The 24,411-nt window shown below is 45.6% G+C and overlaps 1 protein-coding gene across 1 annotated transcript in view; it reads left to right on the top strand.

Annotated features, from left to right (window-relative positions):
- ADAMTS9 (ADAM metallopeptidase with thrombospondin type 1 motif 9) overlaps nucleotides 1-18,917 on the top strand; it is a 131,972-nt gene extending 113,055 nt beyond the window's left edge. Inside the window, exons 32-40 of the mRNA XM_077821691.1 lie at nucleotides 3,636-3,806; nucleotides 5,789-5,983; nucleotides 7,932-8,064; nucleotides 8,349-8,443; nucleotides 8,565-8,659; nucleotides 8,753-8,886; nucleotides 10,466-10,557; nucleotides 13,922-14,026; nucleotides 18,828-18,917. Coding sequence (XP_077677817.1) covers nucleotides 3,636-3,806; nucleotides 5,789-5,983; nucleotides 7,932-8,064; nucleotides 8,349-8,443; nucleotides 8,565-8,659; nucleotides 8,753-8,886; nucleotides 10,466-10,557; nucleotides 13,922-14,026; nucleotides 18,828-18,917 — 1,110 coding nt within the window. The remainder of the gene's footprint in view (nucleotides 1-3,635; nucleotides 3,807-5,788; nucleotides 5,984-7,931; nucleotides 8,065-8,348; nucleotides 8,444-8,564; nucleotides 8,660-8,752; nucleotides 8,887-10,465; nucleotides 10,558-13,921; nucleotides 14,027-18,827) is intronic.
- The last annotated feature ends 5,494 nt before the right edge of the window (nucleotides 18,918-24,411 follow it).

Here is a 24,411-nt window from a genome sequence, read left to right as displayed (position 1 = left end):
CCAGGCTGCAGAGTTTTTAATATTGACTCTTATATATATAATATAAGAGCTGCTAAATTACTCCTCCAAAATAAATGCTGCTGAGCGGGGGTGTTTGCTGGTTTGCATGATTGCTATTTACTAACTATTGATGTTGAGCCTTAACTTGCATTTCCTGCAAGCCCTCTGCACCCAAAGGGCTATCCTGCTCCGAACCACAGCACTTCTACTTGTTGACGTTTTATTTCAGCCTTCTCAAGAAATCATTTGCAGTCTGGGTTCTGACAGCTAATTAAAAACACAAGGCTCTAGTAGTACTGCCTTTCACCTAGGGCAGTGGTTCTCAAACTAGGGTTGCCACTTGTGCAGGGAAAGCCCCTGGCGGGCCGGGCTGGTTTGTTTACCTGCCGCATCCGCAGGTTCGGCCGATCGTGGCTCCCACTGGCCGCGGTTCGCCGCTCCAGGCCAATGGGGGCTGCGGGAAGGGCGGCCAGCATATCCCCCGGCCCGCGCCGCTTCCCGCAGCCCCCATTGGCCTGGAGCGGCGAACCGCGGCCGGTGGGAGCCGAGATCGGCCGAACCTGCGGATGCGGCAGGTAAACAAACCGGCCTGGCCTGCCAGGGGCTTTCCTTGACCAAGCAGCGGCCCTAGTTTGAGAACCACTGCCCTAGGTGTACTCGGTAGATCTCACTCGTCCTAGGAAAGCCGTGACTGGTTCAGAGAACTTGAAAATGATGTACAAATGATGAAGCTAACTGATGAAACCCGAGGTAACTTCACATGTAGATTTGTGTGTGCGCGCATGTGGGCAGTCTGATTGGATATTACGTCCTCTGCTTCGAGGAAGACAATTCCTGCACATTATATCCAATGATAATTTTCAAGAAATGGTCTGGTAATGACTCCAGGTAGCTGAAAGCTTTGCAGCGCCTGGTAATTTTTTATTTTGACTTTTCTGTTGTCGATGACTCTGACCCTTCCGTGCTTTCGGTAGAATGCGCTTTGAGAAGAGAACCTATTTGTGTGAGTGCAGGAAGGAGCCATGCCCTAGTTTAGCACGGCCTTGTTAGCGCAGTGTTTCTCCACTAATAGAGGACAAGGAGACAAGTCCCGTTTGCCTCCTGTGGCTGCAGAAGGTTTAAAAAGCATTTGTTGGGCTTGGCTGAAGTATCCTGCTCTTAGTAATGTGCATTGTAGCAATGGTGGTTAAACCAGACTGAAGCGGTAGGGGGACCTCTCAAGGCAGCAGTCAAGGAGAGAGGGGAGCCTGCTTTACTCAAGTCAAGTGGAGCAGGGGAGCTCTCCTGCTTTTAGCATGGGCCGGGGAGCTGTGCTTTCCCCTTACTTTAACCTTTAAGCTGAGTTAGGTGCTTGATCTTCCAGCCCTTACTCATGGGAGTAGTGCCACAGAGAGGGCTGAATGATTGGGCCTTAACATGTCTGGAAAGGCCCTTTCAGGAGCAGTGGTGAACCTCTCCATCCGTTGGTCAAGGTATTTTCAGAGCCCAGCCAAAGGTGGGTAAAGCATGTATATAGGACCTGTTAGCCTAGCGTGTTTTGGCTGATGAAGAGCTCCCGTTCTGCTCTCTGTCACCCTCCCACAATCCAAGCAGTCTCAGTAGGGCTGCTTTTTCTTCACCAGTGCTTGGGAAATCAGGGGCGACCTTCCCTTTGAAATGCGGGCCTTGCTACAGTGATCCAGACCTGTGTCCCCTCGAGGCGAGATGGCTGCTGTGCACTCCCCAGGCGGGCGACCCCTCCATGTCTTTTGGAAACCTAAATTAGCGCAGAAGACTACTTGCTCCATCAGACAGTGAAAAGAAAAGGAGGACTTGTGGCACCTTAGAGACTAACCAATTTATTTGAGCATAAGCTTTCGTGAGCTACAGCTCACTTCATCGGATGCAGACAGTGAACGCGCTGTGCTGATGCTCCAAGGTCTGCACCGGCTTCCAGTCAGATTCTAAGTGAAGTCTAAAATGTTGGTTTTGACCCATGAAACTCTCTGTGGTTAGGGCCCAGGCTGTGGGAGAGAGAGCTGCTTCAGCTGACAGACCTCAGGTTTAAAAGAAAGGGGCCTACTGACAGGCTCCCTTCCCTCTGAATGTCTCACTTCCCCCTACTTTTTGCCCAACAAAGCCCAAGTCTGTTCAGCTTTGGGGTGTGTTGCAAGGGACATCTTGGGCCTTGCAGGAAGGGTTGAGTTGGCTGGTTGTAGGGTAGAAGAGGAAGGCTGGTCCAGAGGTTAGGGCTCTTGTCTAGTGGGAACCTGGGGTCAAGTCCTTGCTTTGCCACAGACTTTGAGCAAGTTGTATAGTCTATCTGTGCCTCAGTTCCCCTTCTGTAAAATGGGGGTGGTAGCACTGCCCTGTCTCAGAAGGATGTGGGGAGGATAAATATATTCAAGATTGTGAAGCGCTGAAATATTGTTGCAAAGGGTGCCAGATGTGTACCGTACGTAACTAGCTTATTGTTCGAAATGAGCGATCATTGGGGAACCTTTCTTCCAAAGTCCTTCTCTGGGCTCCTGTCTTTTGTGTAGGGGAGAAATTACTTGTGTAGACTTGTGTAGAAATGACTTGTGTAGAAGTCAATCTATCCCTATGGTTATAGGCCCTGGAGTTCAAGTCCTTTTCTCTTCCGTCTTCTCTTGGCAGAGTCTTTCCATTGTATCCTCTATCTTCCATTGCAGTCCCTTTCCTTTGCCGGTCATTCTTCTCCCATTCTTGTCACATGTCTAACTCTCCTCAAATGTGCATTCTCCAGCCAATCCATCAGCAAGAGTCCCAGGTTCATCTTCCCCCTAATTTTTCCGTGCACATTCTGTCTGCCTCCTCTTACCTTACCTTACCTGCCTCAGTATATTGTTGGCTAAATCTAAATACATAAACCCACACTGGAGTTAATTCTTTCTTCGGGGTTGCGCACGGTAGCCCAGGACAAATTGGATCCACCAGCATTTAAAAACTAATCAGTGCCGCCCTATTGACTCTTGCCAACTCTTGCTGCGAGCAGCCCCTGAACAATTCCTAGTCTCAAAATAAGGATGGCCAATAAAGAAGCAAAAACATATTTTACATTTATTTGTTATAAAATAGGCAGTTAGAAAGACAATAAAGGCAGGTAGGGTCCAGTGAGTGGGTAGGGCACTGGACTGGGAATCCAAAAACCTGTATTATATACCCAGCTCTTTCACTGACTAGCTGTGTGACCTTTTGAAAGTCATTCAACCTCTTTGTGCCTCTGTTTCCCCTTCTACCCTTTGTCTTGCCTCTGTAGTAGGATTGCCAACCCTCCAGGATTGGCCTGAGTCTCTAGGAATTAAAGATGAATATTTAATTAAAAAGATGTCATGTGGTGAAATCTCCAGGAATATGTCCAACCAAAATTGGCAACCCAACTATGTAGCTGTTTGCTTGTCAAGACATGGGCTCTTTCTCTTTATGACTTTGTGCAGTGCCTAGCACAGTGGGGCCTTGACCTCAGCTGTGGCTGCTAGTCCCTACCTCTAATACAAGTATCTAATAATAGAAAGCAACAGCATTCGTAAGTACCATTAGTTTATCATTTGTACTGGGGAAAAGTTTTTGCATCACTATGTGAATTAAAATGAAGTTCTTGGACACCTGTGCTGACCTCTCTCATTTATCGGCAGTGCATGAAAACGTGTGGGGAAGGGTCCCGGTACCGGAAAGTTGTGTGCGTGAATCAGAATAACCAGGAGGAGGACAGCGTGAATTGTGATGTCAGCAAGCGCCCCCCTGATAGGGAGAGCTGCAGTTTACCGCCTTGCGAGTACATCTGGATTACGGGGGAATGGTCCGAGGTGAGCACCACAGGGACTCTACCGCAGCGCTCCGCGGCGACTGTCGTTCTGCTGATTGGGCTGTGAGCCTCACCATCGTTAGTCTGATCACGGTCTGAATGTACCCTCTGAACAACAAGAGCCAAACCCTCAGCGGGAGCAAATCAATGGAGTTCCTTTGACTTGGCTGGAGCGATGCTGATTTGCACCAAGCTGAGGATGTGACCAAAAAGCTCAGGTCTTTCCACACAGGAGCACCATCCCCTTGCCCCCTCCCCACAAGAAAAGAAACGGGTTGATGTGCTGGAGCAGTAATTAGTGCCTGCAGCATGGTGCTGGATACTTTAATTATTAGTTTATTTGTTTCTATGTAGTTTCTCTGTGGGAGAGAGGAACAAAAGAGAGGATATTAAAAAGTAAAGATCAGTCTCCAGTACAGTCCTGGTTGATAACTTGAAGCGTTTTTAATCCCACACGGATTCCACTTACTGTACAGTGTATATTAAATATGTTTTTATTCCCTTAGTACATATAACATAAGTGAACGCAGTCCAACCACGGTCTCCTGTTTGCACAATTCCACTAGAAATGGATCCTTAGCTGGTGGGAATCTCTATAACTCCATTGAATTCAGTGGAGCTACACCGATTTCATCAGCCTAGAATCTGGCCTTTGAAGATCAGCTTAATTACTAGATCCTTCTCTTAATCTTGCATATCGTAGCATTTGAGGGCCCAATCCTGCTCACTTTCCTGACCCCAGCAGTCTCACTGGCACTCAAAGGGCTACTCATGTGAGGAAAGCGAGCAGGATTTGCCACCTAAAACGTGCAGGAGGCTACATGCCAAGGAAAATTGTCTACTTCCCTTTGGAGCCAGAGCTCACCGCAGAAGGAAACGGACTAATCGCAGATTGTTTCTTTCTGCGTCAAGTGAAGGAGTACTTTCCACTTGAAGAGCAACAGACGAACCTGACAAGGCTACTGCTGACAGAGCAGAGATGAGAGAGAGAGAGGCAAAGAAAGAAAGAGAGACTAAAAGGTGGGGTGGGGAGGAGCCCAAGAAAATACAGGGGAGAGAAATACAGAGAGAGAGAGAGATTTTTGGAAGGACCAACCTATGACCCAGCATTCCTCAGGCGTCATATGTTTTTTCTGGAAAAATGTTCCTTCAAATATGAGAGAATCTACCAAAATATCTGCTTCAGTAACCTACTGTGGGTCCAATCCTGCAAACACTTATGCACATGCTTACATTTAGCCATTACCGTGGGGCTACTCACATGCATAAAGTTGCGTGTGTGCAAGTTTGCAGAATCGAGGCCTATGCTCTCTCTCAGATCAACAATGTGTTCACCCCAGGTGCTGTTAAATTCATAGGCTATAAAGGGGAAGCTACTTATTTTTTTTAACTGCAGACAAAACATCGTCCCTCCTCCTGTAGCCTCCTAGCATATCTTCGTTCCAGTGGTGCAGGGCACGCGTTTACCTTCCCCCTCCCCCCCCCCCCCCAGCCTTTTCTGAAAATCCTGTAGGAGAACACAGATTCACAGCAGTGTTTTACTGATCGCAGAGGACCACATGCTGCTGCCCTTACTCGTGAAGAGAAATACCGCATGGCACAAGGAGTCCCACCAAGATCAGTGGACTCGTGCCTGCAGATTGATAGCAGCTGAGGATCTGTCCCAATGAGACTACTTGTGAACTGAGCTACCATTCAGGGGGAGTAAGGGGCAGGGGGGTGGGGGGCAGAGTGTGACCCACGTCTAATTTTAGCACTTGGTTTTGTAGGTTGCGAATGGCCACTACAATAATCAGCAGCCACTTAGGTACTGTACTTTAAGGCGTACTGGTCATTTATTGATCATTCTGAGCACAAGCATATAGAATCCCTCCTCCATAACTGGTGTAAGAATACAAGCTAGCCTTTCTTTTTCCCTGTTTGTCAAAGAGACACTGCGAGCGCCCATGAGCAATGTTAACCAAACTCCTTCATTTTCTCCAGTGCTCTGTGACCTGCGGCAAGGGCTATAAGCAAAGGTTGGTCTCGTGCAGTGAAATTTACACCGAGAAGGACCATTACGAGTACGGTTACCAGAATATAGACAATTGTCCTGGCACCCAGCCACCAAATGTCCGCACATGCTACCTCGGAGAATGTCCAGTTTTGGCAACATGGCGAGTTGGCAACTGGGGAAGTGTAAGTTTAATGTTGAGTTGTGGTGCCTGGAGAGAGGCAGTATTACCAAGGGGCGAGAAAGGTTGAAGTTGAGCTGGTGGGTCAAACCATTGGCCCAAAATTGATGCATTGGGTAACACACATTCAGGCAATGGTAGCCTTAGCCTTTGAGATTGTTCCCAAGGGTCCCACACCCAGCAGTCAAACAGCTGACAGCTTCAATGATCACAGCACTGCTGCTGAAGCCAGGTGACTGATAACTCCAGTCACAGAACCGTCATTGCTTCTCTGATCCCTATGTCCCTTCCTTTCCACTCTCCCCTTCTGTCTTAGCAAGACTGCATGACACAGATCTCTTCCTCCCAGCTCCCCTCCGTGCTCGGCTTGTCTTACTCATGCCTTCCCAGGTAGCTTGTACATCCCAGCAGCCTTTGCACAGATGGCCAAAAAAGAGGAAGTGATCTTTTGCCTGGGATCTAGCAAAAGCGATAGTTGGCCATGTGTTTTGGAATGAAATTCACTCATGTGGATGTTCAAGGCTTATTATGTGAATAATTGATATGCCAAAATTTGGCCAAATTTTGAGCAGCAACACGTAAAGAATTACACTTTCCTTTCCCCCCTTACTTCAAGTGCTGTGACAGAGGAGTGAAAAGAAACTAGCCTTTCAGTGTAACATTATTATAGTGCCAAACCTATTCTGGATCCTAAACCACCAGCTCAGATTTTAGTTAAAAGATGACAATTCACTTTTTTGAAGACTTTTGCTATTCTTTGAAACGCTGTTTCCCCAATGGCTTTGATTCATTAACACATCTCGGGCATTTAAGGATATGTATCAAATCTTTATGAGGTTATGAGGATTGAGTCAAGCAAAACAGTGTGAAATTTGTCTGACTTAATAGCACTTCTTTTGGGAGTTGCACACACTTCAGAAAGTAAAAATTTGGCTGTTGGTTTGCCCTGTTGTCCTTACCAAACATTGTAAACCATCATGGCTTTGCCAGTCTTTGATTTTCAAAATAATTTAGTGTGGAAATAATTCTCAGCTTTGTTCAAATCCTGGGCCCTGTTCTGCTCCCATAGAAATGTTATGGTTCAGGGACTGATGCAGAGTGATCACTGTGACCCAGGATAATGGATAATTTATGATTGTCTTTAACATGTGAAGAATGTCTTCGCCATCTTACTGTGCACTAGTTAGGAATGAATTTTCAACAGGAACTAGTGATTCTGGCTGCCCATCCTGAGACACCATAAATAGGCCTGATTTTTAGAACTTAATGGGAGCACTGGTCCTTTTAAGGTGTCTCCGGTTGGGCACCCAAACATGGAGAGCATCCAGAATCACTCTTAGCTTTCGAAAATTCAGGCCTAGAGCTGCGCAAAATGGAATGGTTTCCGTTTGCAGGATCTGGTGTAAACACTTCCTTTGGTTTCAGTCCTTACCCCTAAGATTCCTTTTGAGTTTGGGTTTCAAAGAGAGCCCAGGTATAGCCACCATTTCACCTGCTCTCTTGCACGGTTTGGATATGAAATCATAAATGAACCCATGTTTGTTCAAAGGGGCCTTTCTGTGACCCGGAGCTGAGCTTCACATTCGTAAGCAAAGACTTGCTTGGATTCTGACTCCTTAATGAATGTTTCTCTGTCGCGCATCCCTGCTGGTGTGAAACAATGTCAATCCACTGGATTGGGCAAGTGGAACGAGCAGTCACTGGGACTCTTTGCTTGAGCATATGGTTCACTTGAACCATTTCTGCCCCAATCCAGCAAAGCACTTTAAGGCTGGTGAGTAGTCCTACTGAAAACTGTGGGACTCCTTGTGTGTCTAAAGTTCAATGTGTGCTCGCATGCTGTGCTGGTTTGGGGCCTTGGCAATCTGATCTTGACCAGCCGTCTGTGTTTTACCGGCCTAGCACCATAAGCTCCAGTCATGGCACAATACTTACCGTGCTTTATTTTATAGTGCTCGGCGACTTGTGGCATTGGAGTGATGCACCGGTCAGTGCAATGCTTGACCAATGATGACCAGGCGAGCGCTTTGTGCCATGCTGATTTAAAACCCGACGAGAGGAGGACATGTCACAACATCTATGATTGTAAGTCTACAGATTGGTGCTTTGCACTTACGGTGGAGCCAGAGAGGCACCGGACGCCCGCAGCTCCCATTGACTTCCGTGAGGGCCGCAGTCCTCGGCACTTCCCGCATCAGGCCCTTGATTCAGAAAAGCGCTGAACATGTGTGTGATTTCACTGGAACCACTCCCATGCTAAAAGTTAAGCATATGTTTAGATGCTTCACAGGCTCAGGGCCTAAGCGCTCCCAGAAGGAATGGTGATGTACAATGACAACTTGACTACAACTATTTCAGTGTCATTTCAGGTGAATTACCAAGCAGCTGCCAAGATGTTAAAAGACTCAAAGGTGTCATTGAAGATGGTGAATATTACCTGAAAGTGAAAGGAAGGATATTAAAGGTGTGTTTCTGCAATCTGTTCTGCATTTCTTGAAGCTGCAAGATTATCTTCCACCATTGCGTTTCCCACCATGCTTTTTACAGTCAGTGTCTGACAAAATTATGATCTCTTTCACTCTCAGATATATTGTGCTGGGATGCAGACTGGCAGCCCAGAGGAGTATGTGACTCTTGTCAGTGGGTATGCGGAGAATTTCTCTGAAGTGTACGGCTACAGGTAAGCAATCTCTTGGTTCTGAGCTTCATGCCGCTTTGTTTTCCATGGCAATATTTTCCTGTCATGAGTAGAAAGGGTTTTCTTTTGATTTAGATTACATAACCCGACCGAATGTCCGTATAACGGGAGCAGACGAGAAGACTGCCAGTGTAGGAAAGATTACACAGCAGCTGGGTTTTCTGCCTTCAGCAAAGTCAGGCTGGACCTGAACACAATGCAGATAATAAGTGAGTAAAAAACAGGGTCTCTCTTAACCAAATGGAGCTGTAAGGACAGACAAAGAGAGGGAATTCAGTGTGCCATGTTCTTGGGCTGTCTTGTGAAAGACCTTCTTTCATTTTATACCTGATCACCCCAAATCATTCAAATGTAGAGCTCATCAGATCTTTCCCCTGAAAAGCAGTTTAGGTGCACTAGGAATGATTAAACTATATCACCTTAAGACAGGAAAAAATACAGAATAATGACTGTTTTCTCATTCCTTTGAATTATCTGTTACCATGCTGTGAACTCAGCCTGGTTTATGCGTTGGTTTGTTGATATTTTTATATTAAATTGGAATCGAATTGCAAAGATAACCCTGGAGAACCTGGCCCTGCGTCTCTCTCTCACTCACACATGCCATTAGCTGCAATTGCAGGATAGGGCCCCAGGGATTCAGAGATGCTCATCCCTGCGTGGAGCACCCCGGTATATAACTCCCAGAGGTGCAAGTAGAACTGAACTCTGCACTCTTTAAGGGCCTGATCCAATGGCCACTGAAGTCAATAGGAGGATTTCTCTTGACTTCCGTAGGCAATGAGCCAACCCTAGGGAACCAGTCTTACCCTTGTTGAAGGCGATGGGAGCTGTGCTACTGGCTTCGGTGGGAGGAGGATGAGACATATAAATCCTATGTCTGCCATGCCCATGGACGCTGGGGGTGCATGTCTGGTGGCCCACTGAGATTGACTCCAAGAGGAGCGCCACACACCTACGCCTAAGGGTAGAATTTGGCTGGGTATCACTTTTCAGTAAATATTTTAAAAATACACCATAGTATTAGTCCTGGCATTGAGGGGGCAAAGATTGCAGATTTTTAAAACAGCCAGATAAACCAATCTCACGTGATTGCTATCACTTCCTTTGCAAATTGCTAGGCACCCGGCAATATCCCCACCATGTGAGCTATAGAATCTAGGAGGTTCCGATTTTCAAAGGAGCCTAAGGGGATGAGACACCCCAGTCCCATCGAAATACAAAAGGAAATGGCCATTTAATCTCCATAGACGCCTCTGAAAATCCCAGTCTGATTTGTCATACGTTATTTTAAATCAATCAGCTGGAATTTTTCACAAAGCCCTTCTAACTTTGAAACAATAGTTTTGTTCTGTTCCACTGCCTTGTTTTGTTTAAGGGAAAATATACACTTTGGATGTTCATATGTTTTGTGTTACTGGTGGCTTCAGATTACTGGGAAATTTTCTGCTGTGAGAATATAACCAAAACCATTATGTCCGTGTTAGTTGTTTTTTTCTACACAATCAAATTCATCAAGGTATTTGAAGACATGCACAACTTTCAATATGTGAGGACCCCCATTTGGGTCAGTGTGTTACTCGTGTGCGGAATGTTACACGTGTTCTTAAGCAGCCTGCTGAACTGGGGTTTTACTGCTGCAAAGCCAAGAGACAAGATCTTGCTGAACTCCCTAGAAAAATGTATAAAAGCAAATTGCCCAGATGTCCTGGTTAGCAAATAACGTGTTCAAATTTCTCTCTCTCCCCATCTGCCCTCTCTGTGCTGCTCACCAAATAATTTTCTCAGCAACTGATTTACAGTTTGCACGGACACATGATGGTCGACCTGTTCCTTATGCCACTGCGGGGGACTGCTACAGTGCGGCCAAATGCCCACAGGTATTTGACAATAATATTTCTTAGGGACTGGCTCCATTTATTATGTTCAGACTTTATATTAATTACTCTTGATCACATCAGCCCAGCTCCAACAACTGTCACATTCTCATCTCAGCAGTCTGAAACTTTCTTTTGTCTGTACAAAGTGTACTTTCTGTTCTGCAAACAGCCATTGGGTTTATTGGGAGACAACCAGCGGGGTTCAAAAAGAGACATTCCATAAAGCCAGGCCTGATCCAACACGGGGAGGCAGAATTGACAATAAAGGGGAAACGAGAGTAAAAAAAAAAAAAAATGATTGGGGAGGTTTTGCCTGATTCAGTTTGCACTGGTGGGATCTATCAATCTTGGATACTTACCTGGCCCCTGACAGTAGTATCTATGCATCTTGCTTTCTTTAATGCATTTATCCTCACAGCACCCCGGGAGATAGGGCAGTACTATTACCCCCACTTTTCAGATGGGGCACAAAGAGACTAAGTGACTTGCCCAGGAAGTCTGTGGCGAACAAGGGAATTGAACCTGGATCTCCCAAATCCCTGGCTAGCACCTTAAGCTCTGAACCATTCTTCTGCTAGATTGAGCTATTAGATCAGTGGTTGTCAACCTTTTTCATTTGCGGACCCCTAACACATTTTGGATGGAGGTGCGGACCCCTTTGGAAATTTTAGCCATAGTCTCCGGATCCCCAGGGGTGCGCAGACCACAGGTTGAAAACCTCCATTCTCTGCTAACAACAACCTTTTGCAGACCCCTTAGACATAGTCTGTGGACCCCAGGGTTGAAAACCACTGTATGAGACAGTCAGAGGTGTGTGATGTAGCGGAATTGCAGGGGTGGGTCTGGGGTTGAGCAGCAGATCTGTGAATCATCAGCATAACAGTGATGCTTCACGCTGTTCGAGTGGCTGAGGGCACACAGGCTGGCTGTACAAAGAAAAAAGGGGAGAGTCAAGCAGGGAACCTCAAGGGACTTCTGCACTAGTGAGAGAGATGCACTAAAGGAGCGGGTGGAGAACAAGGATGGAGATCAAGATAGTACGGTCACAGGGTGCTAAGGCGTAGAGAGAGAGGACAATTTTACCAGCCAGGCCAAGAAGAATGCAGCCAAAGAGGGGGTGTGGCTGGAAAGGGGACAGAGCCAAACAGTAGGCAATCAAGGAGAAGGAAGTCAAGTGAGCAGGAATAGGGATCATGCACTTGAGAAGCCAAGAGGCAAAATGGAGGATGGAGATGGGCTTGTCATGAGGCTTGCAGGAAGGTTTTCGGAGGCCGGAGGGAATGTGGCGTATCTGAAGGCTAAGGGGAGAGTGGTTAAAGAGGACGGAGAGCGGATGGAAGAAGAAGGTTGAGAGTTGGAAGGGAATGGGGCATTTAGGAGAGAGGAGCAAGAGAGACACCTCAAGTTGGAGATCAGGTTGAAGGAGACCGTGCTGGGAAAGGTGTGTGAAGAGAAAGATTGAGGCAAGTGAAAGGCAGTGGAGAGAATCCTCCTCAGATAACACACGTGTTCCCACAGAAAATGCAAGCAAGAGGAAGTTGAGAGTCAGAAGCAGAAAGGGGCCAGCTGGGGCTGTGGGCACAGGTGCAGGCAGTGAGCAGAAGAGCAGTTTGGCAAGGAAGATGGTGGCGCTGAAGGCAGAATCTATCAGTCTACTGACGTCTGTGTGATCTCCTGGTCTCCGCGGCAGGGGAGCAGTGTGCTGGTGTTGGGGACACACAGCAGAGGGAGAGGAGGGCAAAGGGGCCAAGTGTGGAGATGTTTTTGCAGCCTGCAGAGGAAAGAGAGGGAAGGACAGGCCCAGTGAGCTGGAGAAGTTTGGTTGTGACCAATATGCACATTTGGAAATGCTCTAGCGTGCAGGGGGCGCTGGAATGGGAGGCCAGGGGGTCACGGCCCTCCCACTTTTTACCTATCGACGGGAAGGGGAGGGTGGAGAGGAGCGAGTGGGGGGCGGGATCTTAGGGGGAAGGGGTGGTGCAAGGATGGGGGAAGGGTCGGGGTGGGGATGGGGCCTCTGGAGGGCAGAGGCGGTGCGAGGGCAGAGCCTCCGTTCGGGCGCTGGTAGCCCCTCCCCCACTTTTAGGGACCTTCTGCCACTCCTGCTAGCATGCAGTAGCTTCACCCTGACGTATACAGTGCTGTACACTGTATTGAAATACAATGTGTCAGGAGAAGGCCTGTTTACATTATGTTACAGGTGCCTCATTTAGCCTTCTAGGTGTCATCAGCTTCCAGCACAACCAGCGTATAACACTGTTGAATTCTGGAATAAGAATAACGAGTGATCGGTTCTGAGAGTAAGAACTTGTTTCTCGACCTTCGTCATAGTCGGAGGGTCTGGGAGCGAGGTTTACCAGAATAAGGAGTCCAGGAAGCTGACGGAGGAAGAGAGGTCTCTCCATTTCCTTGCCTTCCAAGCTGATGTCTTTCTGTACAGCACCATGTCTCAGGGATTGACTTGTTACTTCAGGAACATTCATGAATGTTGATTTCTCTCCACCTAAGTAGATATTTGGCATTTAATGTACTCGCTACCTCGGGAAATTCACATTCCCGAGGTAGTGAGTACATGGAGCACAGCTAGCCGCGATCTGCCTTTTCCTAGCAGAGCAGCCATCTTGGACTCCAGATCAGGCTGAGATAACAGCCAGCAGATTCACGGACTCTGTGTTAGGTGGAAAGGGGTATTTCAAAGCGCAAAGTCAAGTGGGTGTTTGCTAATGGGAGTTATGCATAGGCATCAAGTGTAGGCTTACCCCTTCATTTTTTGAGCATTTTTTGCTTCTGGAAATAGAAGGCGAGTTAAGTTAAGGATATACCTAAAAACCAAACAAAACAGAGTTTTGATTTAGATTTAAGTTGGGGTGGGGGAGAAGATAGGACAAAATAAGGTCATGGATGCCCTCTGCGGGTGAGAAGGGAGAAAAAAAAGCTCTGCAGGGAGGCTGAGTTGGATGCAGTTCTCTTCCATGTTCCAGGAGCTGATGAAGCAGCTTGCAATGGGAAGGCCAAGAATGCCCTCAGCTGGCCAGTGGTGGGAAAGCAGCCCTCTTCTTTGAAGCCCCAAATGAAAAGAAATTCTTAATCTGAGTCATGCTGTGATTTGTACAATATGTGCTAATCACTCTCAGGGCTTGGAAAAATTGAAAACATTGCCGGCGAGATCTTGTTAGAAAAATGACACCGTGGCATGTTGTTACAGAAGCGTGCTTGCAACAATGAAGAATAACATAATTTAAATATGGCTCAGGGGTTATGTGGGGTCTCAGGTTCCTTGTGCATCCCTCCCCGAGCGCTTTTTGATTGAGCCATTTCAGAAGGTATGTCTTTGTGGTAATCGATGTGTTTTTTGTGTTTTTAGGGTCGCTTTAGCATTGATCTTTACGGAACAGGCCTTTCGCTAACAGAAACAGCAAAATGGATCTCGCAAGGGAATTACGCGGTGTCGGAAATTCAAAAATCCCCAGTAAGAGAATGAGCATATTAATTCTGAATCTGGTTATACCTGCTAATGGGAGGTACCTAATTTCTGTGTGCCGCATTATCTTGCATAGAATCATTCTTCTAACAGCATATCATAATGAAATCTAATGTAGGCATTAGATATGTGAAGCATAGCCCATAACTTTATGTGCGTGTGTGTGTTGGAGTAGGACAGGTGTAGTAAACTTAACTTGATTTGAATTATTGCAATTAATTAATGGGTCTGTTTAACCGTGAAGCTAAAATCACTGAACACCGTGGTGCAGACGCATCTTTCGTTAGCAGGATGGACCACATTCTATGACCCTGCCTCAGGAAAAGTTCTTGCTGGGAGCTTTGCCTGAGTCAGGGCTGCAAAATTTGACCTCATCGGCCTTTTCTATCTATAATGTCTAATTTCATGACCAAGAGCAATCAGTAAAACCAATAATGGGGGTGTGGCCATTATTATTTGCTTGCAGTAGTTTTTAGAGGCTCCAGCCAGGAATCAGGATCCCATTTCACTAGGCACTGTACACAAATATAATGAAGAAGACAGTCCCTGCCCCCAAGCAGCTTAACTCTTTTGGCTGCTAGAGCAGTTAATCTTAAAGACTCACTTAGTCAGTGTTTGTCCATCTGTGTGGGTAGGTATTCGGGTTAGATGCTGGCTTATCCCTGGTAAGTATTAGATGCTGGTTGTGACAGACATGGCAATTTCCTACAATATGCTTGGAAAACCTTACTGAATTAAGTTTACGTATGTTTGGAGTCCAATGTATTAAATGCCGAGGTTCTGCATTATTGTGGGCTGGGGTGATCAAGGGGCTATATTGAACAATGCAGCAGACAAGAATGATCTTTTGGGACAATACGCAGGATGTGGAATTCCTGGGAACTCTCTGGGAGGAGGTGAATACAGATGCCATCTGCTGGTTCGCCAAAACGCAACCTTTTGAAGCCAGGCCGGGAGGAAGGGATTGTTGTCTGCTCATTACCTGTTTCCGAAGGTTGGGGATCAAAGGCCGAAGCTGAAAAAAGAAACAGGCTGCTCTGTGCTGTCGGTGTCTTGTTCTGAGCTGAGGCTGTTATGAACTTGTAACCACAAAAACAACCCATTGGGGAGGTTTGAGGGACTAACTCCGATCAGAGCCCTTGTTAGAGTTGGAGAGTGATCTCTGGTCAGCTTATTAGCATGTGTGTGTGCAGGGAACTGTGCTGTCTGGAAAAACCCCGGTCAGGAGGGGGAGAGGCAGGGGTCTCCACCCAAGAGAGGTGATGGCCAAAGAGCCTGGAGCCTGAAGTAGGTGCCCCTGAGGGACCACAGAGGTGGAAATACAGGTGCAGTTGCCCTGAAGTGTGGTGCTGGTGTTACTTAGAGAAGGAAAGAGGAGAAAGGCAGAAGGGGTGGCAGACAGTGGGAGAAGAGGGTGTCAAGGTACGAGGTGAGAAGAGAGAGGGGGGGAAAAGTGAGAAAAGATAAAGACTGAAGCTAGCAGAGAGGAAGAGAAGAACCAAGCAAGAGAGTCATTCTTGGGGTGTAATGTCTTCAGGCTGCGTCCTCTTAGAGGTCATGGCTAAGGTTTTCAGAGGAGCCTCAGCGGGTTTCGAGGGGAACTGGACATCTGACTTGCTTGCAGCATGTGGTCAATGGGAGGTGAGGGAACAGCAGCATTCCAATGCAAGACTGTCCCTCATCCCTGAGGATATTCACCTCTCACACCTTCCCCCCTCCAGATATTGATCATGCTTTGAACTCTGAGAATCAGTGCTAACTTTTGGAAGCGATTTTGTTCATTATTTCCAGAGTCTGGTATTATCCAGACATCAGTGCCTCAGAGAACCCCCATCTACAACCCTATGTCACCATAAGCATTTCACATATATACCGTGCATTACTTTCCTGCTCTATGGCTTGGTTATTATTAATACTGTTGCTCCGTGGCCCAAGCGGCTAGCCAGTTATCCAGGTTTTGCAGGATTGCTTCCATTAGGAGAGATGGAAGATACAAGTCAGGTATATTCTTTGCTGCAATCTTATTTATTTACAAAGAATGTGCACAACCTCCTGTTTCCCTGAACACAGTAAGAACAAACAACAGCAGGCGGTTACCTTGCTTCCAAGCCTGCCTCTCCAGGCAGTCATGTGTCCCAAGGAACTCTCTCTCTGCTCTCTTTCTCAGGGTCATGCTCACCACTGCTGCTCTCACAGTCTGTTCGCTTCACATGCACACACGTGGCATGTCAAACAAGCCCTTGGCCCTGTGCTTGCAATCAGTCCCAAAGAAACCCTTCTTATTTCCCTCGGTTAGTTCTTGCTCAGGCTTGTCGTGCACCCCAATGCCTTGGGCAGTGGCTTCTACTGTTTTCGCTATCACTATATAAAAGGAGATTAATTGCTTCTTCCAGTTGCCATTTAACCAGGTCTAATGATTAAAGCCCTGCCTGATGGCAGCCATTCCCACCATCCAGCATAACATCATTTATTATTTGTATTGTGACAGTGCCTAGAAGCCATGCTTATGGCCCAGGACCCTATTGTGTGAGGTGCTGTTCAAATTCAGATGCTCTTCAATAAGGATAATGCCACTGGTGTCTGAGCTGGTGCTTTCTTCTGGTTTTAGTCAGTCTGGACTCTCATAACAATGACGTGTTTCGTTCTCAACCTTTTTATCTCACTTTGCTAAAGATTATATTTTGGTGGGAGGGGGGAGAGGGTTTGGATCTGGCAGTCGGTTTTGTGCCTGATTATGGACTAGGGTCAGAGCCCATCCGTAGGGGTGGTGAGGCCCTGTACTGCCCCAGGGCTAGTACCAGGCGGCAGAATACCTCCCTGAACTCCCCCAGCACAAGGGCACTTGCAGCCACTACCATGCCCGCCCTTCCTGTGCACCAGTCCCTCTCTGCTGACCAGTGCATGGAGTGTGGTGGGGAAACAGATGTAGCTTTCACTCTTCTCTGCCCCTTCTGGCTCCTCTGAGGGCACTGAGCGCCCCTAGAGTAATAGGAACAAAGCAATCTCTGCTCCCACCTTAGCGCAGGGGAGTCCAGCCATGGCCCTGTCCTCTTCTGCATCCCTTTGCCTCCCTCCTCTCTTTCCTTGCAAGGTTAGCAATTCTGTCTGGTCCTTTGGGGGGCAGCTCAGTGCTGGGGGAAGCTCCTTGTGCTGTGCCCCACTCTGCACCCATGTCAGGACCCAGCAGAATCCAGCCTTAGATTGGTGTTTCTCAGTTTCAGGGTTCTCTGTTTCCCTTGCGACAGCTGATGACATCACTGGTACCTAATACTGGAGAGGAACAGCTGCTTCTGCTCCACTTTAGCTGCCAGTGAGCTCAGGACGCAAAGCCCTGGGTCCGAGTCGTGGCCAGGACAGATCTATTCAGCTCCCCTTCAGGAAGGAGAAGCTTCAGCAGCAAACCTCCAGCAGTCGAGTTAGGTGCTGGGAGAGGTAAATGAGGCAATTATAGTTGGCAGAATTAAAACAGACCCTGAGGCACATGGCTTAGTTTGATTACCCTTTTGGCAACCTGCCTGGCATACTTCTTGGGGTGTAAGTGCCAGAGCAAACCGAAGGAGAGAAGAAATACCAATCAGAGATGAGAGCAGTCTGCTACAATCACAGATCAGTAGCACCAAGCGCAGGAGAGAGTTCATACACTGCAGTTTACAAATAAGTGCTCTGTGCAGGCTTGCACTGCACTTAAGTCCAATTTTCAGGTCATTTATGGCTCAATTCCCCTCTGAAGAGTATCTGTCTCTGGAAATAACCAAGGGGGGGTGGGGAGGGGGAAGGATGCTCTGTAGACAATAGGCGGAGGAGAGCACCAGATTCAAATCTCAGTTACTCTGGTGTCAATCCATTGAATCTGATGGGGTTACACTGGTTTAACCGAGATCAGACTCAGGCCTAAGGTCTTCTCATTCTTATCTGTCTTTCATCATCTATCAGTGGTCTACAGCAGGGGTAGTCAATATGTGGACTGCAGGTCAAATCTGGACTGCCAGACACTTGTGAACAGACCCAGAAATCTTTTTTTATTTACTTGAGGTGGTGAGTGGTTATTGGTGGGGTTATTTGGTTTTTTCTTATTTTCCTCTGGAGTCTGGATCTTGACCAAGAAATCTGGACCTTGACAAGGGATAGTTGACTGCCCCGGTCTACAGCTTAGAAAGGCTGGAGAACGATGTACAAATCTGGGAGAATAGCAGCTAGATCTAGTGATCTCCACATTCCCACAGCATCACTTTTTGTCACACCTGGGGCTGCTGAGCCACACCAGGCTTTTCCCCTGCAAATAAAAACTTGGATGTAGTGTTGGCAAACATTTTTCCTTGCCTTTCACATGCTCGGTAACGTTTGAGGTGCAGTTTCTTTCCAGCTGTCTTGTTTCTCCTGTCTAATCTGTGATCCTGTCCAAGGGGAGGAGACGAGTAATTCACTCATGAGAAAGTTCTCTCTGTGGGGGCAAGCTGGAGAAAGCTCAGGCCTAGAGGACTTCCCAGCAAATGGCCTCTTCCTTGGGTGTCATTTCTTTTGGCAGTTCACAAATACTCTACTTTCTCTGCATTCAAATGGGCCAGCATCTGACCTATTAGCCATAAATGTAATTACATTTGCATCAAAGGAAAAAATAGCTGTTAATTTATACATCGTTATAGATTTTGGGGAGGAATTTTGTCCCTTCCAATAAACATTTTCAGTTTTATTATTAAAACACCCACAGACTCGGGTATCTGGAAATGGCGGCATTTGATTTTCTCTGGTGTGACGTGGTTTGAGACATCATTTCTGATTTTTCCCACAGGATGGTACCAAAGTAATAGGGAAATGTGGTGGTTACTGTGGAAAGTGCACTCCATCATCTGGAACAGGCCTCGAGGTTCAAGTGTTATAGCAACGGTAGGTTCCCCTTGTTTTTGGTGCTAAGGGAAATAGTTCCAGGAATGTATTGCTCAAGAAAAACACTCCTGAGTCCTATTGTCAAACCAGATTTAGGCACCTAGAATTCTGTCTGTTTGGGACTTAGGTATTTTTTAAAATGTTACCCTGAGTGCCTAAGTCTCTTTTGAAAATGGGATTTGGGCTTTGGGCTTCTAAGTCACTTAAGTGCTTTTGAAAATGTTATCCAGTATTTAAACTCCACTGGTATTAAAATTTGACTTGTATATAATGCCTTTAATTCTAAAGGGATTATCAAACAACCATATAAATTCATACAGCTTCACAGATACTCAGCCACCATTGGGATGGAGAGGACTGCCAGCTGGCACATACAACACTAGGCAGGGAATTGCTTTATGTCCTAGACACCAGGACAAACCACTCCACTTGAAGAAAATACCAGAGATCATGTGGACCAAATTTTCAGAGAAGGTCCACATGCAAAAAGGCATGTTCATTTGTGGACCTACATGTATGCCTGCATTTTCCATGATTGTACGCACATTTACTGAAATTACATGTGCAGAATGGGGATTTAGACATCTAAATATTGATTTGCATGTGCAGCAATTACACATGCAGTCATGGTAAGTGCAGTGGTAAATCACATGTGTCCAGTCTTCAGTGTTCAAATTGCCCACTGAAAATTTAGTCCCCCATTTCCATGTAGGCTGGGCCTCTATTTTTAAGATGTTGTCCAAAAGACCCCACACTGGAGATAGGTTGATTTTACTCAGAAGTACAAAGAGTTGTGCTCCCTCTATTCTCAGCTGGAGTACAGCCCCTTTGACCAAAGCCAGCAGGGGTCAATTAGAGCCCCTCCTCTAACTTACACCAGGCCCTCAGGCTGAGCAGCTACACCTTAGAATCAAAGATCCAGTTACACTTAGGGTTGTGGTTCCTTGATGGCTTCCCCCATCCCGGGCTGAGTGGATCACAGCATAAACCGCTTGATTCTGCACCATTAAACTTCATGGGAATTTGTCGATTTTCTTGAATGGGAGCAGGGTCAAGCTCAGGGAAACAGTGAGACTGACGGTACACACAGAACTGTCATATGCAAACTGAAAGAGGTGGAGAACCAGGTTTTCTCTGCTCTTTTCAACTCTTGCAACCTTAGGTGCTACCTGTAACAATAGCAGATATAACACTTTCACATGGATATTTGATTTTCGAGTTGGCTTCCGCAAGCTGTTCTGGCTCCAAGTCCTTTTCTGATATAAGAAGTCAATGTTTCAAAAGCGAAGATAACCATCTTACTAAACCATGTAACTTGTTTGTATATTTCAGGTTTTCTGAAAGCAGGGAGATGAGATGGATGAAGGATAGTGTTGCAATACCTCTGCCTTCTACTTTTGTACTTGTGTGTGTGTGTGTGTGTGTGTATGTGTGTATATATATATATTGTATATTCTTAATGATGTAAAGTATAATATTTATGGCTGGAATTATTTATTTTGATTTAATATTTTTGTACGTAAAATGTTTATATTAAGGCTGCTTTTGCTGTTTTTTGTGTTAAACCTTGCAGTCAAACCACTGCATTTTACGTACTCTACATTATATGTAGCATTATGACAAAAGTGATACTTCATTGTCACTGTACTCAGTTGTTTACTTTCAATCAGTAATTTTTCGTCTTGTTGCAGGCTGCTTTGGCCTTTCAAGGTGCTACACAATTTGCATAGGGGTATTTTTGGCATTTCAATACAATCTTTTTATAAGGAAAATAGAGCAGGTTGGGGGTTTGGGGCTTGTTTTTTTTTTTTTTACTTATTAGGCAGACAGCATTAAGGGAACAAATGAAAAATGAATACAGCGTTTGCTGTATTATCAGTCATTATCTTTTAGGTATATTTTTAATTTCATATGACCTCTGTGGCCAGTGCTATCAGTCGCTGGTTTGGTGCTATCACAATGTATTTATTAATTCTCTGTGGCTTTAGACAGTTAGCTACAGTACCACCATAGAGAAAGGGGGGAAATGGATGGATGAGCCAATTAAGGTAAACTAAGGTCTAACCCAAACCTTAGGATCTCACCCTGCTAATGGGTCCAAAACTCGAAACCCATTTTTCAGGCTCGCAAAACCTTGGTTACATTTTTAAAATTAATATAGTCTAATTGCATCCGCTGTGGGACTTCCGTCTGGAAATGGGGTGCTGGATTTGTCCAAGACAGTGGGATTGGGCCGTATGTTCCCATGGTGTGTATGCTGAAAAGTATAGCAAAATCTGCCTCAAAATTGTAAGAAGCCAAACCCGCCTACTTCATATTATGTTCTTGGGAGTGGGGTCTGCAGAAATGTGGGAGGGGTCATGGAACAGCCAGGACACCCTGGAAAAACATCCTAACTTACCTGACAATGCATAAGTTACTGTTCTGGGCTATCCTAACTCAATATCAGCAGACATCTGGAATGCTTCAGTGGATTTCTATACATACAGTGCCATCTGCAAACAAGAGGGGATGAGTAAGCTTCATCTCAGACTTACAAGGTGTTTCAATCAGTTCACGTTGTACATGCAAATACCCGGCCCCTCTTACACATGCTGGTTAATGTGTATTAGTGCATTGCTTCGCTCTTCCCCAGCAAAGCATCTGTAATCTTTGGGTTTCTTCCATCCATGCGCAACTGATTCTGTAGTCCTTGTTCAAGAATAGCTCCCACTGGAGTCAAAGTTTGGCTGAGTGAGGACTGCAGAAGGGTCTTTGTCTGTATGTCACCAGCCTTGCTGCCTATTACATATAGACCATCTACTCAGAACTCTGCAGTACATCTGTGGTGGTGACTTGGTGAGACTATTTTTGTAGAAGATGACTCTGCCCTTTAATTCTTTCCCTACAGTTTTACTACACATGGGAACATACTGCCCATTCTCACTATATTTTTGGTGTGATCAGAAGCCAGGAACTCTCAGGAACAGTATGGGAGGGAACATCATGGGACTTTCACCAATGTGGGAAACCAAAGAGTTTATCCAAAAAATTGGATAAATACCTTTACTTTCGGGTGCACACCCTTACCAAACCCAACCTCAGAACTTTTTGAGCTCCTGTTAAGCTGCATTATACTTCAGCCATCACTAAGTAGAGCAAATGTAATCAGTTTGTTGAAACCTATAGTATCGATAAACTACAATCATAGAAACGTAGGGCTGGAAGGGACCTCGATAGGTCATCTAGTCCACTCCCCTGCACTAAGGCGGGACTAATTGTTATCTAGACTATCCCTGGCTGGGATTGTCTAATCTGTTCATGATCATGTCCACTGATTTATAATCCATGCCTTTGCTAGGCTATCATCAGCATCTTTATTCTGCCATCTAAACTTGGTCTATTTTAGAATGAAAATTGCTAGCCAGATCCCCAGTGGGTATAAATTGACATCGCGCTATTAAAATCAGCAAGGTTATGCTAATTTCCACCACTCGGAAACGCTGGCCTTTGCCTACTTTGTCAAATGTTGCCTAAGAATTCATGCATTTAATGTTTGGATCCAAAAAGAAGATATATTATCCCATATCCATTTTGCATTTTATATTTCACCAAGTTGTAGGATATGGTCCTACGGCAGGCAGATGAATCGTTTATCACCAGCCTGGGTTGTATGTTGGTGAGTCATGGTAATTAAATGACACCCGCAATATTTTTTGAGAAAATGCCAAAAATACCATTTCAAAGTATGTTTTATTAAAAAAAATAAAACCAGGGCGAGGGGTGAGAGAGTAGCTTTGAAGTCATGATTTTGTGATTACTACTCGTCATTAATGCTTCTGTCCTGTAGGGAAAAAGGGAAAATTGCACTAACTTTTGGAGAAAAACCAATGGTGCTCAATTAATGCTTGGACAGTGCAGGCTGATTTTATTTTCTGGAATGAAGTGAACGAGTATTTATAAAAAAGAAATAATATTTAGACCTGTATGCATTCTTTTCTACCCTGTAGTTTAATAACCGCCGGCAACAGAGGCAAGAGAAAGCTAAAATTATGAAATAAAGTGTAAGGGAATTATTTATAGTTGCTTATCTTTAGAATCACTGATAGATTTAAATAAGTTAGAAGAAAAGGTGGGGACCACTGAGATATTCGTTCTTGTGACGTAAATATAATTCTATTTTTTGCTGTACCAATGCCATTATTTTTCTAAAAATTGTTTTTTTCCAAGCACTTTCCTGTACAAGGTTATTTTTTTCTTTTCTTACCGCCAAAAGGAAATGAAAAGATCTGTAGCATGTGCATTTGTGGTCTCTTTTTGCCATTATCGCGGCTCACTACATGTGCGCTATTGTAGAGATCAAATACTTTGTACACAAGGGAATAATTCGTTGCTGATCAAAGTGAATGTTACACTAACATCTCTTTTCCCAAGCTTTTGATTGCTGGAGTTCTTCAGTGCAAAGGAATGAAGGAACCATCGGAGACGTAGTACGCACATTATCAAAAGTTTTGGAAGGTAGGAATAAGGTGAAATATTATGGGCCACATCCTCAGCTGGTGGAAATAGAGTAGTAGCTCCAATGAGGCCCACGCTAATTTAAAGAGTTAATCAAAAACGGATGTCTTTTGGAAGGAGGGATGGTCCCGGGGTTAGGACACTACACTGGGATTTGAGAGAACTGGGTTCAAGTTTCTGCTCTGCCACAAACTCCCTGTGTGACCTTGGGTCAGTCACTTAGCTTTTCTGTGCCTCAGATCGTCTCTCTGTAGAATGGGGATAATAGTACGGCCCTGCCTCACAGGGGTGTTGTGAGGATCAATCTAATAAGGGTCAGATAGTGGGTGATATATATGTACTTTATATAGAACTATGAAAAGCTAGATGAATATTAAATATGTAAGGAAATCTGAACACAAGATAAAATTGGGTTCAAGGCAGGGAGATTTCAAAAAAACATCCTAGAGGAGCGTTACCAAACAATGATACATTCCACCGAGAATACTGTATCTTAGGGTTTGTCTATATGATGTGTTAGTCTGCACCAGAGGGGTGTATGTTTTAGTCTGCACAAGTATGTCACGTACTAACTGGCCCATGTGGGCCCTGCTGGCATGTGCGAAAAATTCCCTAGTGTGCATTAACGTAGAACTGTTTGAAACGGGACTATGTTAACATGCAGTAGGAAACTCTGAATACACGCCAGCAGGGTCCACGCAGGCCAGTGCGCAGCCTGTTAGTGCAGACTAAAATTTACACCCTTCTGGTGGGACTAATGCTCTATGTAGACAAGCACTAACAGATTCCCCAGCTTGCTGAAACTGGTGGGTATGCACTTGGCACAGCTAAGCCATGCCTCAGCTGCCACTAGCAGTGTGCTCCTAGGGGAATTCTGCGCCACTGCCCATGCGCAGAATTCATGTCTCCCGCAGATTTCTTTGCTTCCCTGCAGAAAAATGCTTCTGATGGGAAAGTAAAGGGAAGCTGCAAGAGCGGTCATGCGCCTCTCC

The sequence above is a fragment of the Eretmochelys imbricata genome, chromosome 7, assembly GCF_965152235.1.
Source record: "Eretmochelys imbricata isolate rEreImb1 chromosome 7, rEreImb1.hap1, whole genome shotgun sequence".
Taxonomy (NCBI): domain Eukaryota; kingdom Metazoa; phylum Chordata; order Testudines; family Cheloniidae; genus Eretmochelys; species Eretmochelys imbricata.
The sequence above is the reverse complement of the archived record's forward strand: the minus strand, read 5'-3'. Positions and strand labels throughout refer to the sequence as shown.